This window comes from Mustelus asterias, chromosome 1, assembly GCF_964213995.1.
Source record: "Mustelus asterias chromosome 1, sMusAst1.hap1.1, whole genome shotgun sequence".
Lineage (NCBI taxonomy): Eukaryota > Metazoa > Chordata > Chondrichthyes > Carcharhiniformes > Triakidae > Mustelus > Mustelus asterias.
In genome coordinates, this window is record NC_135801.1 from 61,549,436 (window position 1) to 61,565,592 (window position 16,157).

General features: G+C 46.5%; 1 protein-coding gene across 1 annotated transcript; it reads right to left on the minus strand.

Moving 5' to 3' along the window:
• Window positions 1-2,697: 2,697 nt before the first annotated feature.
• Window positions 2,698-8,667, minus strand: drd5a (dopamine receptor D5a). The gene is made up of 2 exons (XM_078211858.1): window positions 8,636-8,667; window positions 2,698-3,943 (listed from the first exon to the last, which is right to left on the minus strand). Exon 2 carries the CDS (start codon window positions 3,775-3,777, stop codon window positions 2,698-2,700), a length of 1,080 nt encoding a protein of 359 aa, XP_078067984.1. The 5' UTR covers window positions 3,778-3,943; window positions 8,636-8,667.
• Between the last annotated feature and the right edge of the window lie 7,490 nt (window positions 8,668-16,157).

Genomic DNA, 16,157 nt, shown 5'->3' on the forward strand with positions numbered 1-16,157 from the left:
ACCACCCCAAATAATAATGGAAATGAACGAGAGAGGAATGTTCAGAAAAGCATTGACAGTAGGATCAATAACATAAAATAAGCAAAAATGATGGAAATGAACAGAGAGAGCCTGGAGGCTCTGAATAAGACAATGATCAAAAGGTGAGAGATGATGGAAGAACCTCCACTTCCCACCCAGTGAAGGAACAGCTTTCATGCTGGTGATGGACATGGGCATATTAAAGAGTTAAGGATTATTGAAAGGGAGAATGTTTGGCACTGTAAATAGCTGTTCCTGAGAAAAAAAATGCATGATAATAAGATAAGACATTTGTGAAGAATCCAATGGTTATGTAAATTTTCAGAATGTCAAAATAATATCTTAAAGAAAAATAGAATTTCTGTCTTATATGCACTTCAAATGCTATTTTAAGCATATTATTTTGAAAAGATTTGCTGTCATTTTACTCTACAAGCTGAGAAATTACCACACTGGCTGACTTCTATTTCAGAAGAATATAATTTAAAATAAATACTGTGGAGTGCCTTGTAATGCTTTGGTCATTAGGGACAAAACCTTGACTTTTCCTTCCTCCCTCTTTGGAGACGATTTAAAAGGGAACTTTGTAGTTCTTGAAACAAAAGTGTGCAGACATCTATTTGAAGAAGTCACTGAATTGCTAACCAAGTTTTTTTTAATGTTATTATTAAAAAGTGTGCTTTCATTTTCTTCTCTTGATTGAGAAGCGAGTAGAGCTCCTATCGTTTAGAGGATATTTTTACATAGAGAATGAGGTATCTAGCCCTGTGTGGCAATTGTACTAACATGAGGAAATTTTGCTATTAAGGAGAAAGTGCAAAAGAATGGTGTTGACCAAAGATCCAGCATAAACACAATGGGCTGAATGGCTCCCATCAGCACTACAGCACCCTATGATTCGATGAACACCAAGCCTTTATTGAAATAGTACACAGTGGCAGATCAGGGGAAATATGATGTTATTGTTAATCATATTGAACTCTTGCTTTAAGGATGAAGGAGATATTAATCAATATTATTCCCAGCATGTTTGCAAAACAGCCCCAAAACCTTCAAAAACAAGGAGTAAGAATTGTACTGCACACACTCAAGGGAAGTCTGTTGTAGTCTAGGACATCCGCAACCCACAAATATTTGCCCATTAATTTTAATAGGTGCAAGATGATGAGCTAGGAGTGTGCAACTATTGATCACTCTTGCATTGCACCTGGAATGGACACAGTGCATATCAGGATTATAGTTATCAAATATTAGATATCCCCAAATGTGTTGGCTCTCTGGGTGGACCAATTCATGGTGTGGAGATGCCGGCGTTGGACTGGGGTAAACACGGAAAGAGTTTTAACAACACCAGGTTAAAGTCCAACAGGTTTATTTGGTAGCAAATGCCATTAGCTCTCGGAGCACTGCTCCTTTGTCAGATGGAGTGGAAGCTGCATCCACTCCATCTGACGAAGGAGTAGCGCTCTGAAAGCTAATGGCATTTGCTACCAAATAAACCTGTTGGACTTTAACCTGGTGTTGTTAAAACTCTTACTGGACCAATTCATACAGACAGCATAGAGCTGTGCCTCACAGATCTTAGGCAGCATTTGCTATACAGAATGGAAGATCAGGGATTCAATTCAATTTCTGAACTGTACTGAGTTAGAGTGGTAAATGAGATGATACAATTAGAGTCAGCACCTTCTGCTCTCTCTCCCATTTGTGATTCCGTGACTCCTGCGGGATGAGTGAGATTAGTATTAGGCTCAGACTTCCTCCTCCTCCACACAGCATAGTCTGTGGATAGCCACTTCACAGGCTCCCTCATGAGGAATTGCCATTTGGACAAGGTAATGGAGGGCTACTAGTCACTATAAACCTATATGGACCGTCAGAGACTTGAGGAACAAACAATACAAAGAGAGTTGTGTGTGTGTGTGTGGAATATCATCAACCAAATTACATCCAAATTGGAATAATGAATACTTTATTGGAATAAATTTGTTGACTGATGTTGAGTCATTAAAAATATTCTGTTTACAAACCAGATTGCCACCTTGACAATGTCCAAAGATACCTGCAATCATTGAAATAGAAAAATATGAAACCAACAGGGCACCATTCCGACCTGTAAATGACTTGAATGTTTAATTCCCGAGTGGAACAAGTCTCGTCCAAGTTTTGCCCCGAATCTTGAGCAGCGAGATTGAGGACGGAAAGTGGCTCGGGTGGTTTGGGAGGGACACAGTGCCCATGCACAGGACAGGACGTTCTGTACTTTTGAAAGTTTTCCCATCCGCCAGGCTCTGTGCAAAGAAACGACCATGAGTGAAATGTCGAGCACAACGAACAGTAACAACCCAGCATCAATTCGCAAAGTGGCAGCGGAGCCAAAGTACCTGTATTTGCAAAAATAAAGTGGTGTCAATTGATTGAAAAGCAAGTTACACCCTCCCCCTTCTCCCCACCGATATGGAATAACTCCTGGCTTGTTTGGTGTTGAAGTTGGTTTGAGTAATTCCCTGCAAATCACAAATCTTCCTGGTCTCCTGAATCGCTGAACTTTGTCCATTAAGAAGTCCACAATTGGGCCATTTATTCTGCCCCAATCCAATGGGCAGATCCCATTAGATTTGTCCAGGGCTGGCTGGGTACAGAGTCTCCTACTCTAGATCCCGTTTGATCTTGTCATCAATGCAACCCATTGGGGGTAAAGGGGGTGATTTTATCCAGAGACAGATCCGCGTCTCCGTCCATTTCATAGACCGAGTCGGTGGCCAGGTCGTGGCTGGCGGAGATCTGAGACATTCTGTCGAAGATCTGGTTGCTGTCCAGGCAGTCCACCACGTTGGGGATCATGTTGACATAGGCGGTGACAATCTCCTTGTGAAAGACGGTGTCCTGATTGTAGGAGACCAGCTCATTGCTGATGTTGACCGTCTCCACCTGGTTGCTGGGGCACAGGCGGTGGCAGCCCAGCAGGCTGGAGAAAGCCTTGCGGAACTCGGCGTTGAAAGCGTACACCACCGGGTTGAGGGTGGAGTTGGCCCAGCCGAACCAAACGAAGATGTCGAAGGTGGTCTCGCTGACACAGGGCAGCTTGGAGGCGCTGGAGGGAGAGCTGCGGTCGCAGAAGGGGACCATGCAGTTGAGGATGAAGAAGGGCAGCCAGCAGCAGACAAAAACCCCCATGATGATGGACAGAGTCTTCAGCACTTTGGTCTCCTTCTTGAAGGAGGACTTGAGGGCGCTGGGGTGCTGCTGAGAATCCAGTTTGGTGCGGTGGCAGCTCTGGGCGTGCTCGGCTGCTCTCTCCAGAGAGGCGATCCTGCGGATCTGGATCTGGGCGATCCGGTAGATCCTGGTATAGGTGACCAGCATGATGGCCACCGGGATGTAGAAGCTGACCAGGGAGGAGGAGATGGCATATGTCCTGTTGAGGCTGGAGTCGCAGTTGTCTGCAGCCTGCCCGCTGCTGTTGCCAGCTGCCCCGGGTTGGGGGTAGCTGCTGTGCCAGTTGAGTTGCACTGGGATGAAGGAGATGAGGATGGAGAGTGCCCAGGTCAGGGCGATCATCAGCAGTGCCAGGCGCCGGCTCATCTTGCGCTCGTAGCGGAAGGGGCTGGAGATGGCCCAATAGCGGTCCAGGCTGATCACACACAGGTTCAGGATGGAGGCGGTGGAGCACATGATGTCGAAAGCCACCCAGACTTTGCAGAAGGGGCCGAAGGGCCAGTAGGCGGCCACCTCGGCCACTGCCTTCCAGGGCATCACCAGGACGGCCACCAGCAGGTCGGACAGAGCCAGGGATACGATGAAAATATTGGTAACTTTCCCGCGGAGGTGGCGGAACCGGAAAACGGCGGCGCAAACCAGGGCATTACCCAGCAAGGTGAAGAGGATGAGGAGGGTGAGTATGGAGCCAGTGAAGACCCGGCTCAGCAACTCCTTCTTGTCACTTGCTGCATCCTGAGGCAGGGTGCTGTTCGGCATCCTTCCTGCCACAGACACACACACACACACACTGGTGTTAGATGTCCATGTCCTGACTCACTGTGCAATCCGGGCTGGAGAGAAGCAGTCTACAACGCCGGAGTGAGTGCCAGTCCGCTGCCCACCTCCTCCTCCTCTGGCTGCTGCTGCCAGCATCTCACCCCCTCCGCCTGCAGCCGCCTCTCCTCACCCTGCGCAAGCCCCCGCCTCAAACCCACCTGCTTCTTCCACTCCGGAAGGGCTGGGTCTGCCCGGACACCCACCGCAAGCATGTCGCGTCCAAGGCGGGCTGCCCTGATCGCCGGCTCCCCGGGGAGAGAGCAGCAGCCCGCCGCCAACACCGCTGGCCGGGCGGCTAAGGGCGCAGCTCACCGCCGGGAGAGGACACATCCTCGGAAAGACAAGAGAAGTCACTCATTTTCCAGACCCCCTCAGCCGCTGCTTCAGTTACCCTTTGCAGGGGGGCGGGGGGGGGGGGGACCCCAACTTGATTGTAGTATCTCTGATGATGTGTTCACTGACAGTGAGAACACTCACAGAGTTCAATCCACAAACACACTCAAATCATCCAAGTCTCTGAAAGGAAAACTACATTGTCCTCCTCCCTCGCTTCACTGGAGAAGTGGAAATGTATCTCCTCTTTTCCCACGGAAAGGAGCTGTTCGCATTTCCCCCTCTCTCTCTCTCTCTCTGTGCATCCAATTCTTTAGCAGTGATTTCCAGACGCTCTCAGACGGTGCAGGGTCAGAGGACACAGCAGGGTCCAGTCAGATCTGGAAGAGTCAAAGAAGCCACATCTACTGGCCGTGTCATTCATTCCCTGCGTGATGCGGTATATAGCACAGGGATACTATTATTATCCCAGGTTGTGTGCGGAGCTCTTCATCACAGTGTCACAGGGAATCTCTGCTGGTCTGCACACAGAGAAATGTGCACTCCGCACGCCCTGAATGTTACTGTGTGTGTGTATTTACGGTGCCGTGTATAACCTCCCTCCACTTCCATTCCTACATGTTGTTTCGGGGTTCCCATAGGGAAGGAGAGGGGATGAGCAACCCCTGAGTGGGATTTAGTGAGTGCCCACAGCCTCACACATCGGGTTGGCTAGTGCGAATCTGGGAGAACCCTCTTGTCTTAGCTGCTGCCTGGGGATGGAGATTATTGTACAGTTTAATAAGGGCTGGAGCATTAATCAAAGGAAAGGCTGTCCCCGCTCTCAAATAGCCCCATCTGTCTCGGCCAGTGCTGGCTGCATTTCCAGTAGTACCGATAAAAGGCGTTAAGGGTCTGGCGTGTACAGTGGTACACATTCCCATCATAGCCCCCTCAGTACAGAGAGCGCAGCCTGAGGATTGTGTCTTGGTGCTCACGTTTACCCCCCACTTGCGTGCCCCCCCCCCCCTCCCCACCACAGGTGCTTAAACTGGGTGACATGCCAGTGTTCTGCCAGTGCCACTTACAATTCCTCTACAACCATCTACCTCTATTAGGATCCGGTTTTTTTTCGAAGCACCGTGGGATTGATGCGAGATTGAACGGAGCGGTATAAAGTTATGAAGGGCGCCCTACACAGACTAGATAGGGGGGGATTTGTTCCCCCACTCAGCAGACAGATTTCTAACCAAAGGCGATTTAAAGTCATCCGTAGAAGGGTGAAGGGGGGCTGAGGGGCATAAGATTTTTTTAAATTAGTGTCGCAAGTCGGCTGACATTAACACTGCAATGAAGTTACTGTGAAAATCCCTTAGTCGCCACACTCCAGCGCCTATTTGGGTACACTGAGGGAGAATTTAGCATGACCAATGCACCTAATCTGCATGCCTTTCGGACTGTGGGAGGAAACCAGAGCACCCGGAGGAAACCCACACAGACATGGGGAAAACATGCAGACTTCACACTGATAGGGACGCGGGCCGGGAATCAAACTCGAGTCCATTGCCCTGTGGCCACCGTGCCACCCACCCCGCAGAGGATGATGGTTTTTTGGAACTCAATGTCTGAAAGCAGGATAGAGGCAGACAGCCTGGGTGTATTTTTTTTTAAAAGACTTGGCAATGCATTTGAAATGCAGCAATTTACAAGGCTATTTTACCTAAAGCTGAAAAGTGGGATTAGGCCAAATATTTTTTTGGCCAGCATAAACAAGGTTGGTCAAATGGCCTCTTACTGTGCAGTAAATGTCTTATGTTTTTGCCATGCACTTTGCCTTACACGGTTCATTATCTCCTGTCTTTCATCTGCTCACAGATCTTGTCTTTTGTTCTTTCCACTCTTGCCACTTTTCTATGCCCCTTATATTTATAAAAAACTTGTCACATGGCAAACCTTTTCCAGTTGTGAGTGTTGTGGGAAAAATCCACTAGTAGTCAGATCTCGAGATTCAAAAACACAATTTATTCAACGGAGCTCTGGGAGTCAAGGCACATGTCTGTAGCAAACCTTCTCTCAGTAAAATGACGGGAACGGTCCATCTTTATACTTTTTACACAATAGATGGACCGGTGATTTGAACATTATCACATCGTTATAGGCAGATACAAACAGATACAGACATTTAACATAGTATTGTTCTTCTGAATGGGTACATTTCCTATGTCTGTGGCTATCAATGGTTGGTTTCGGTTCATTCAGGTGTTAATCGATTTCCCTTCATTCATATTTTCCCGCTCTTCCCATGACTAATCTATTCCCTTTGTCTCGGGTTTTTCCTTATCTAAAAGATGTCTCGATCCGTGGCTTGGCTTCCTGAGGTGTTTGTTTACTTTAAGTCACTGTCTGTGATTTAGAAATGGCTTGTCTGTTGGGTTTGATTTGAAGTGATCTTTGTATAAGTGGAAGCCGGTGTCTGCTTTATGGTTCCTTTCCCAGTTAACTCTATGTGCCAGACAGCTATTTTAAAGTGTGCTTTCCTTACATTTTTCCCCTTACAGTGACGAATGGCCATTCACCTGAAATGTTCATTTGTTTCTCTCTCCACAGATGCTGTTGGACCCACTGAATATCTCTACCATTTTCTCTTTTTATTCATAGAATCCCTCGTGTAGAAAGAGGCCAATCGGTCCATCAAGCCTGCACCGACAACATCCTATCCCGTAACCCCACACACTTACCCTGCTAATCTCCCCTAAAACAAAAGGGGCAATTTAGCATGGTCAATCAACCTAACCGGCACATCTTTCAGACTATAGGAGGAAACCGGAGCACCCGGAGGAAATCCAAGCAGACATGGGGAGAACGTGCAGACTCCGCACAGTGACCCAAGCCAGGAATCGAACCCCGGTCCCTGGCTCGGTGAGGCAGCAGAGCTAACCACTCTGCCACTGAGTCACCCAAGCCACTGTGCCACACCAAGTCTCTGGTTTTGTTGACTCACAATGAACTCTATTTTTTGTCATTTGTAAACTGTCAGTCTTTGATTTGAATGATGACAATCATGGAATGAAAACAGGACTTTACTCTGGAAGGGGATCAGTTCACTCAGAAGGCGAACTTGGCATTCAGAATAATGCCAACAGTGTGGGTTTGATTCCTGCTCCAGATGTGATAGGCTTGGCACCAGCTGCCTCCCCACCCTGGCACTGAGGGTGGAAGGTAATGGCAAACCAATGCTGACTAAAGCTGCTAAGGCTCAGGATGAAACACCGACAATGAGCCAAGGGCTAATGGCATGTCACTCTGGCTGTTTGTTTCCAATGGGAATCTGTCTAGCTAACCCTCTGTGTAATAAGCACTGACATTGAGAAAGACATTGTATGGAGTGGCTTCTCCTGCCAATTTGTGGGGATTTAGGCATTTCCCATTTCCGAAAGCTGACGAAATGAATACAAATGCACATGACAATTAAACATCCAAATACATTGAAATGTGTATATAAATAAATGGAAAGAAATGGAGAGATCATGTTGCTGTGTGGAATATCAAAAATGTTTTTGTTTATTCTCCATCAGTCATTGTTTTTCAGCACATTCCTTCATGAACTGTGGAGCTCTCAACACAATCATTTGGTCATCACCAAAGTACAGATGGTCAGATTTCTCTTTAATGTGTTACTGGCCAGGATTCTCCCATAAACATTCTAAGTGCCGAATTTCCATAAAAACTGGAGTAACACCCGCTGGTTTTTTCAGCAGGATTTTCAAAATGAATCTCCCACACTCTGTGCACTGCAGAGTGCACTAGTGTGAATCACGATAAAAATCAGTGGGCGGGGCCTGTTCCCGCTGGGGAGGCCGGCAGTATAGTCCTGAGCGGGCCACTGCGCATGCGCTGATCTGTCATAGCGGAGATTGGCACATGCGCAGTAGCTCCGCACTGCCAGTCTCCTGATCGCTGGCCAGCCCAATCGCTCGCCAGCCCCACGACCCCACAACACTGCCCCTCCGACCCCACCATCTCCTGATCGCTGGCTTCCAGGTTGTCTCAGGGTCAGCCCCGACTCCCCACCCCCGGCCCGCATCGATCTCCTCCCCACCCACCCCCTCCGTAGTCCCAACCCCGCAGCCTCAATCTTCCCTGTAGGCCAGCACCACCCCCAACCCCATTGGCCAGCCCCAATCACTGTCCTCCCTCCCTCTGTCACTGATCCCAATGCAGAGTGGCAGTGGGACCCCCAACTCCACCGATCTTCTCCACAGGCTTCGCCCCAATAGGCCCTGCACCCTCTGCCCCCCCCACCCTTGACACTGCCTGATGCTCAGTGGGCAGTGCAAAGGGACCCCTTGCCCCAACCTCCTGGGGGCCCTCCATTGCCTCCATTCCAGCAGAGTCAGGCCGCCAGCTCCCCGTTAGTGGGGAGCTATTGTAAACCACGCTGGAGTAAACCTGACTGGGTGGGGAGATACACAGAGTCCATGGCGCTCAGTGGGAAGCCCGCTAAAGGGGCTGGGAGAATCACCCCCATCATATATAATAACCAAAACTGAAAATGCTGGAAACTCTCAGCAGGTCCGACAGCATCTGTGGGGAGAGAACAACAGAGCCAACATTTTGAGTCTGGTGACCCTTCAGAGCTATAATGATAATTTCTTATTACATAGGATGTAATATATACATATATGACATAGGATGGCATGGTATTTGCTGCACTAACACCAGGGGCAGATTTACACTTTGAGGCCACATTTCTAAATGCCCCCCCTCCCCCCATGATGTCACACCCTCCCAGACCCCAGCCACCCTCACCCCACAGAATCCAAAGGCATAAGCTACAAAAATACACCAATTGATCGCTGCTTTAGTGCTTTTTAACTTTTAAAACACGTCCATATAAATAATTGCTGAATTGAAATCCAGGTTTACCAGAACGTTGGTCAAGATGGTTGATATTGTGATGTGCATCTTAACAATGCAGCTGTGATTCAGGATTTCAAACTACACTCATTGTACTCTCCTGCCCATTCCCTCCTCACAATCTCAGAAACTCTCCCCCTGTCCAGAGGGGGGAGCACAGCATATAAAAACTGCATTCATCGTGGACCCAAATGTATGGATTTCATTTTTGATGAGACTTTGTAGAAATGGAATTGTTATTTTTAGCACAGTGATTAGCACTGTTGCCTCGCAGCGCCAGGGACCCGGGTTCGATTCCCAGCTTGGGTCACTTTGTGCGGAGTTTGTACATTCTCCCCGTGTCTGCATGGGTTTCCTCCAGGTGCTCCGGTTTCCTCCCACAGTCCAAAGATGTGCTGGTTAAGTGGATTGGCCATGTTAAAATTGCCCCTTAGTGTCAGGGGGACTAGTTAGGGTAAATGTATGTGGTTATGGGGGTAGGGCCTGGGTGGGATTGTGGTGGGTGCAGACTCGATGGGCCGAATAGCCTCCTTCTGCACTGTAGGATTCCATGATTCTATGTAAAAACAACATGGCCCTCAGAAACTCTCCCTACCTGCGAGTCTGCAACCCTGGCGAACCTCCCCTGAGACACACTCCTCCCACAGTCCTCCCCATCCCTCACAGTCTCACCCCACCCCTCACTCCCATTTTCACAAACTCACTAATCTCACTCACTGGGGTTTTCAAGCTAACCTCCTGCTTCACCCGTCACCTCCTCATGTTGGTCAGGCCCCTCACTGATGCAGGCTGGCCTTGCCCTCAGCCCTGGCGGTGTCGAGTCGCCCTCCTCCTGCTCCACGCGTTGTCAACCTGCTGACCGGCTGCTTCACGTTGACTCGTGGCTTTCACCCGGCACCTGGCGCCTCACCCCGCTGGGGGTGAGGGGGGGGGGGGGGGGCTCACCTGCCCTCAGGTCTAGGCGGAGAAACCTGCTGGCTGCGCCTTTTTTCACAAAAGAAAACGAATTTTACTGTCACGACCGCCCCGGATTTGGGGCGGGCGAGGCTCGCGGAACGGGATTCTCCGTTGTCCTCGGGCGGGATGTGTTCCCCCTCTGTCTCTCTCGCTCCTCGCCGGGTCGCCTCTCCTTCCTCGTGCGCACACACCTCAATGTTCAGACCAATCTGCTTTCCCGCTCTAAGGGGGCTCAATCAATCAGAGCCTGATATTGCTTTGTATTGTTAGCTAATAGGCTCGACAAGTACAAATGAGCCTATCAGCAAATGCAGAGTTACCAGGCTGTTATTGGTGCCCTTAGGAAAAATCCCTATAGAAGTGATAATGGATGGTAAGGTGCTTTTCAGGAAATGCTGTCTGCAGGATTTTGCATAAGTAGCTCTGACCTGGCCAGTGGAAGATAAACACATGCTCTAGGTATAACTTTCAGGATTCCTCAGATTGCACAACAATCCCTACAGATTGGAAGGTTGCAAATATAATGTCACTATTCAAGAAAGAATGAGAAAAAATTGAGAACTATAGGCCACTTATTCTCCCATCAGCAGTAGAGAAAATGCTAGGATCCATTATTAGGATTGTGATAACAGGGTATTTAGAAAATCAGCATATTGATTGGGCTGAGTCAGCATGGATTTGTGAAAGGAAAGTGTTGACAAACCTGTTAACGTTTTTTTGAGGTTGCAACTAGCAGGGTGGATGAGATGGAAACAGTGGAAGTAGCATATTTGGATTTTCAAAATGCATTTGAGAAGGTTCCACACAAAAGATTATCATGGAATTGAGGGTAATATATTAGCATGGATTGAGGATTGGTTAATGGTTATAACATAGGGATCAGTGCTCAAGCTCCAGCTATTAACAATCTATATTGTTATGGTTCAGGTCAGAAACTCTAAAGTGTTTTAGGGAGCCCACCTGGATCATAAGTTTTGCATCTTGAATTTGCATCTTGAGATTTTTTAAAAATCATGTCCTCTGCGGCTCACAGCCTTAGCTGATGTAATTGTTGCTGGACTGTCTACAAAGAGTCCTTTTATTGCTCCTTAAGTGGTTTAAATGGGGATTGTTTATGTTTACTCTGGGATTAGTTTTATGGTCCTGCATTGTTAGGAGAAAAGGTCATGGGTTCTGGGCAGGTTTTTCTCTCTCCCTAGGGAGTTTAAGGTTTCTTTTCTGCTTAGCTGAAGTTTGAGTTTGAGATGCAAATTCAAGAATCAAAACAGGTTAAATGAGGATAAGCATGATATGTTTCACTTCAGGTATGATTCAAATAACCCACTAGGGAGCTTTAATCAAGCAACGTTTATTTAAGAATATATCAATTACAAACAAAAACAAAACAACCACGATATTGTATAATCCTTAATAAATAAATCTAAGATGTTCCAATCATACCCAAAACCCCCATAGACAAAACCCTTTAAACAAGTTCAATACAGTATAGTCTAACGCTCACGTGATACTGGAATTGAGTCCTTTGGTTGGAGAATTGAAAACTCTCAGTAGGTTCTAGTAGTCCTCTTGACACACCCAGAACAGTTTGAAGTCAGAACAACTTCCCAGAACCCCAGGTAGACTCTGGTCAAGCCACCAACAACAGATCTTTACTCCAGGTAGGCTTTCAGCTAACCCGCAGAATTACCAAAACCAGGGAGCGAGAGAGAGAAACACTTATTTTCAGCTTGGTGCCCCTTCTAAAATCTCAAACTCAAACTTCAGCTAAGCATGACCTAACAATGCAGGACCATAAAATGAATCCTAGAGTAAACATAAACAACCCCCATTTAAACCACTTAAGGAGCAATAAAAGGACTCTTTGTAGACAGTCCAGCAACAATGACATCAGCTAAGGCTGTGAGCCGCAGAGGACATGATTTTTTAAAAATCTCTTAAAGGTACACTAATGTCACAATATCAATGACTTAGATGAGGTTGGCAAGTGAAATGCATCCACGTTTGCTAATGATGCAAAATTAGGTGAGGAAATAATCTGTGAGGGGGACACTAAGAAGGATATCAACAGGCTGAATGAGCAATAAATGACATAGAATATGATGTGAAATCATTCACTATAGAATGGACATTTTCTAAATGGTAAGAGGTTGGGAAATATTGGTATTCAGAAGGACCTCTCAGTTGTTGTACATGGACCACAGAAATTTAGCATGCAAGTACAGCAAGCAGTTAGGAAAACAAATAGTGTGGTAGTTGTTATTACAAAGGGATTTGGAGTATAGGAGTGAAGAAGTCTTAATGCAATTGTATTGTGCCTTGTTGAGACAACTATTAGAGTACTGTGTATAGTTTTAGTCTCTTTACTTCAGGAAACGTATAGCGGGGAATTTTCCCGCCCCGCATGCCACGGGAATTGTAGCGGGTGGGACGCGGACCATGCAAAGGTTCATTGACCTCGGGAGATATCTTCCCGTTTTGGGGCGAGCGCACCCAGAAAATCCCACCCATACTTGCCTTACAGAGAATGCAACAAAGATTGGCCAAGCCCATTCTAGGAATGAAGGGGTTTTCCTTTGAAGAGAGATTGTCTTGCTAACCCTACATTCCCTTGGATTTAGAAGAATGGCAGTTGATTTTATTGAAGCATCTAAAATTCTTAATAGACTCAACAGAGTAGATGCTGGGAGGAAGTTTCCCTGGCTGGGGAGTTTAGAAGTAGGAGTGGGTCAGGATTTCAGAGTAAGTGGTCACTCATTTAGGACTGAAATTAGCAGAAATGTCTTCCTTCAAAGGGCTACAAACCTTGGGAATTCTATTTAATCAAATGGAATGGTATTGGGTTTCTTGAGAGTTATTGTGGCTGCAACATCCCAGCAAGTGGGGAAGATTTCAGAACATTCTTACCTGAACCTTGTATATGGTGAAAAAGCATTGATGGGGTTGGCAAATTAGCCACTCAGCGCAGAGTACCCGGTCTCTACCCTGTTCTTGTAGCCACATTGGTGATATGACTGATCTAGTTAAAATCCGGTAAATGTTAACTGTAAGGAAATTGGTTATGAGATACTCAGCTTGGGTGACCACCAGACAGGGTAGAGGAAGGCAGGTAGTGCAGGAATCTCCTCTGGCCATCCTCCTTTCTAACAGGTATACTGTTTTGGACACTGTTGGGGGAGGTGGCTGTGTAGGGGAAAGCAGTGGCAGCCAACTTCACGGCACCATGGGTGGGTCTGCTGCCCAAGAGGGGAGAGGAAGAATGGCAGGGCTATCAAGGTAGAGGATTCAACTGTAAGGGGAACAGACAGGTGTTCCTGCAGGGGTAAAATAGAGGAGTGGGGGAGCAGTGGCAGCCCTGGACTTAACTTTAGGTAACAAAGCCAGGCAAGTGGTTGAAGTATCAGTGAGTGAGCATTTTGCAGACACAGTGATCATAACTCCTTTAGATTCAAGGTTGCTGTGGAAAAGGACAGTGATGGGTTTGAAATCAACATTCTAAACTTGGGGAAGGCTGATTTTAATAAGATCTGATGTGAATGCGCCAGTATGGGCTGGAACCTAAACTGAACATCAACAAACAGGCTAATATTGCGGATGTTGGAAACTGAAACAAAAACAGAAAATGCTGGAAATTCTCAGGAGGTCTGACAGCATCTGCGGGGAGAGAATAAATTTAACGTTTTGAGTCTGGATGACCCTTCCTAACAAACAGGCCATTGGTGAATAGACACCATTATTCTGGTCATTATTGGAAGGATGCTTTCATGGCTACAATTGGTCTGATTAAATTGGCCCAGCTTTTGTGGATAGGACATACAGGTATATGTAACATATCAGTTACACCATAACAGCTTGGGTTTGCTGTGCAAGTTTACAATACAGTCAGGAGATGTCAGGACCTGTCAACGTTGTTATGTCAAGTGCACGGAGGAACATATGGAAGTATTGTTTGGGGAAATGTACTGCAGCCCATCCTGTTAACTTTACATATCATATTGTTAATTTGATCCTATCATGGACTCTGAAATGACAATCAACTCACAGTCTGAACCGTCTGCACTGTAGCATTCTGGGTTTCTTTTTACCAAGCGAGTTCATAAAAAAAAAAGTTGTACTAATCCATTCTTTCGAACCTTACAACTCAGATAGACAGCAGGATGCTGTTGTCGAGCCGATGTAGTTCACCTGATGAGTGTGATTGAAATAGATGTTGAAGATTTTTTAAGCATCCCACTCCACAATACTGAAGCGACGAGGCAGAAAAGAATATTTATTCAAGCAGAGCTGTGATTTCTCCCACACTCTCACCGACTACATGGTCACAAAGTGGAAGCAAGCGATCGCCACCTAGTGCACCCTGACTGGGAGAACACTCCAATTCTGCTTCAGCAATAACTGGGGCACACTCGGGAAAAAGGTACATGTCCAGTCTTAATCAGGGATGGGGGAATTTCAAACTATTTCAAGATCGTTTGCTTTAGTTAAATCATTTGTACCTAATGCATATTCTTATATTTAGGTTCGGAAAGTAGTGTTGCCTTTTTTTCTGGATTCAGGTGGAAGAACCGCCTTCAGCGTTGACCAATATTTCCTAAATGTGTTTGAAAAGAGTCAGTTGCAACCCAGCCAAGAGTAAAGATTGTTAAGTTGGCAAGGCAAACGCGTGAATGCATTTACTTCGTGAAAGGCAGCTGTAATGTCGTCTTATGAAGTACTGGGAAGCTGGCTGGTGTGAAATAGTTGGGATCTGCTGCAAAAGCTGAAGGAGGTTTAGATTTAGACCGACCCAGGGATGCCGATATTATACATTAAGGTGGCAGTTCGGGTTGAAAAGGCTATTTGGGAAAATAAATGGAGGATTTAATGTATGGGAGCATTGACCATTTAACATTCGAACGATGTTGAATTTATAGTAAAGTGAAAGGTGGGTAAATGTACCCTAACTAACCCTGACCCGTTTGCAGTAACCCTTTTTTACTCAGGGGAGTTATGTGTCGAGATAGACAAAGGCGACAAGAGGTGAAGATCCAACAAATCTTTATTGAACACTTTATCAAGGAAAAACAATATTTATCAGACTCTGCTATTGTACTTTAATTAAACTCTATAAACTCTATCAATCTCTCCACAGGACTCTTAGGTAAATAGTCTTAAATCTCTAAATCAGTCTCAAATCTACACTACCTATTTCTGACACGTGCTTCTGAGGATTTGCTACACCCTATCCACACACTATCACTATAGTTGAACTGTTTGTCTGAAAAGACTGATAATACCCATTGACAAGGCTGGGACACGCTGTTCCTCTGTCTTTAAGCTTTAGCTGATGTTTCACAGTCCGCAGTCATCGATTTGGGCTGCCCCTCTCATCTAGAGCTGACTCTAGTCTTTGGTTCGTCTCACTGCTGTGGCCTCCTGGGTCTGGTCAGTCTAGTGACAAGGAGCTGGAGATGCTGTGCATCTCAGCTGCCAGTTGAGGGTGCTCTCTGGAGACACCATTGAAGAAGGTGCAAAAGCAAAGAGCTGGAGCTCCAGGTTGCCCCTTTAATCCCCCACTTTTCACCCTTCTCAAAGATTCTGTGGCCTGCGTCCAATCCTAGCATCGGGCAGGGGCAGGAAGATCCAATGAGATGACTAGTTTCCATATTTGAAGGTCACAGAATATGGTTTTGAACCTTCAGTTGTCAAGTGCTGTCCTTGTCATGCTATTCCTCTGGTCTCCCACTGAGCTGGGTGCCACCAGGTCTATGTAGCATTCTTCTAACAAAGCAGGTTGGAGGTGTAAACAATAGTTTGTTCTGAAGCAATGCGGCTGTTAGTACCTGGCCATCAGTGCCAGGCCTGTCTGGTTTCAACAGGAAGTTGATTGTCCTAAGCCTGGCTGCATGAAAACTGTTCCAGATCTGCAATTTGCA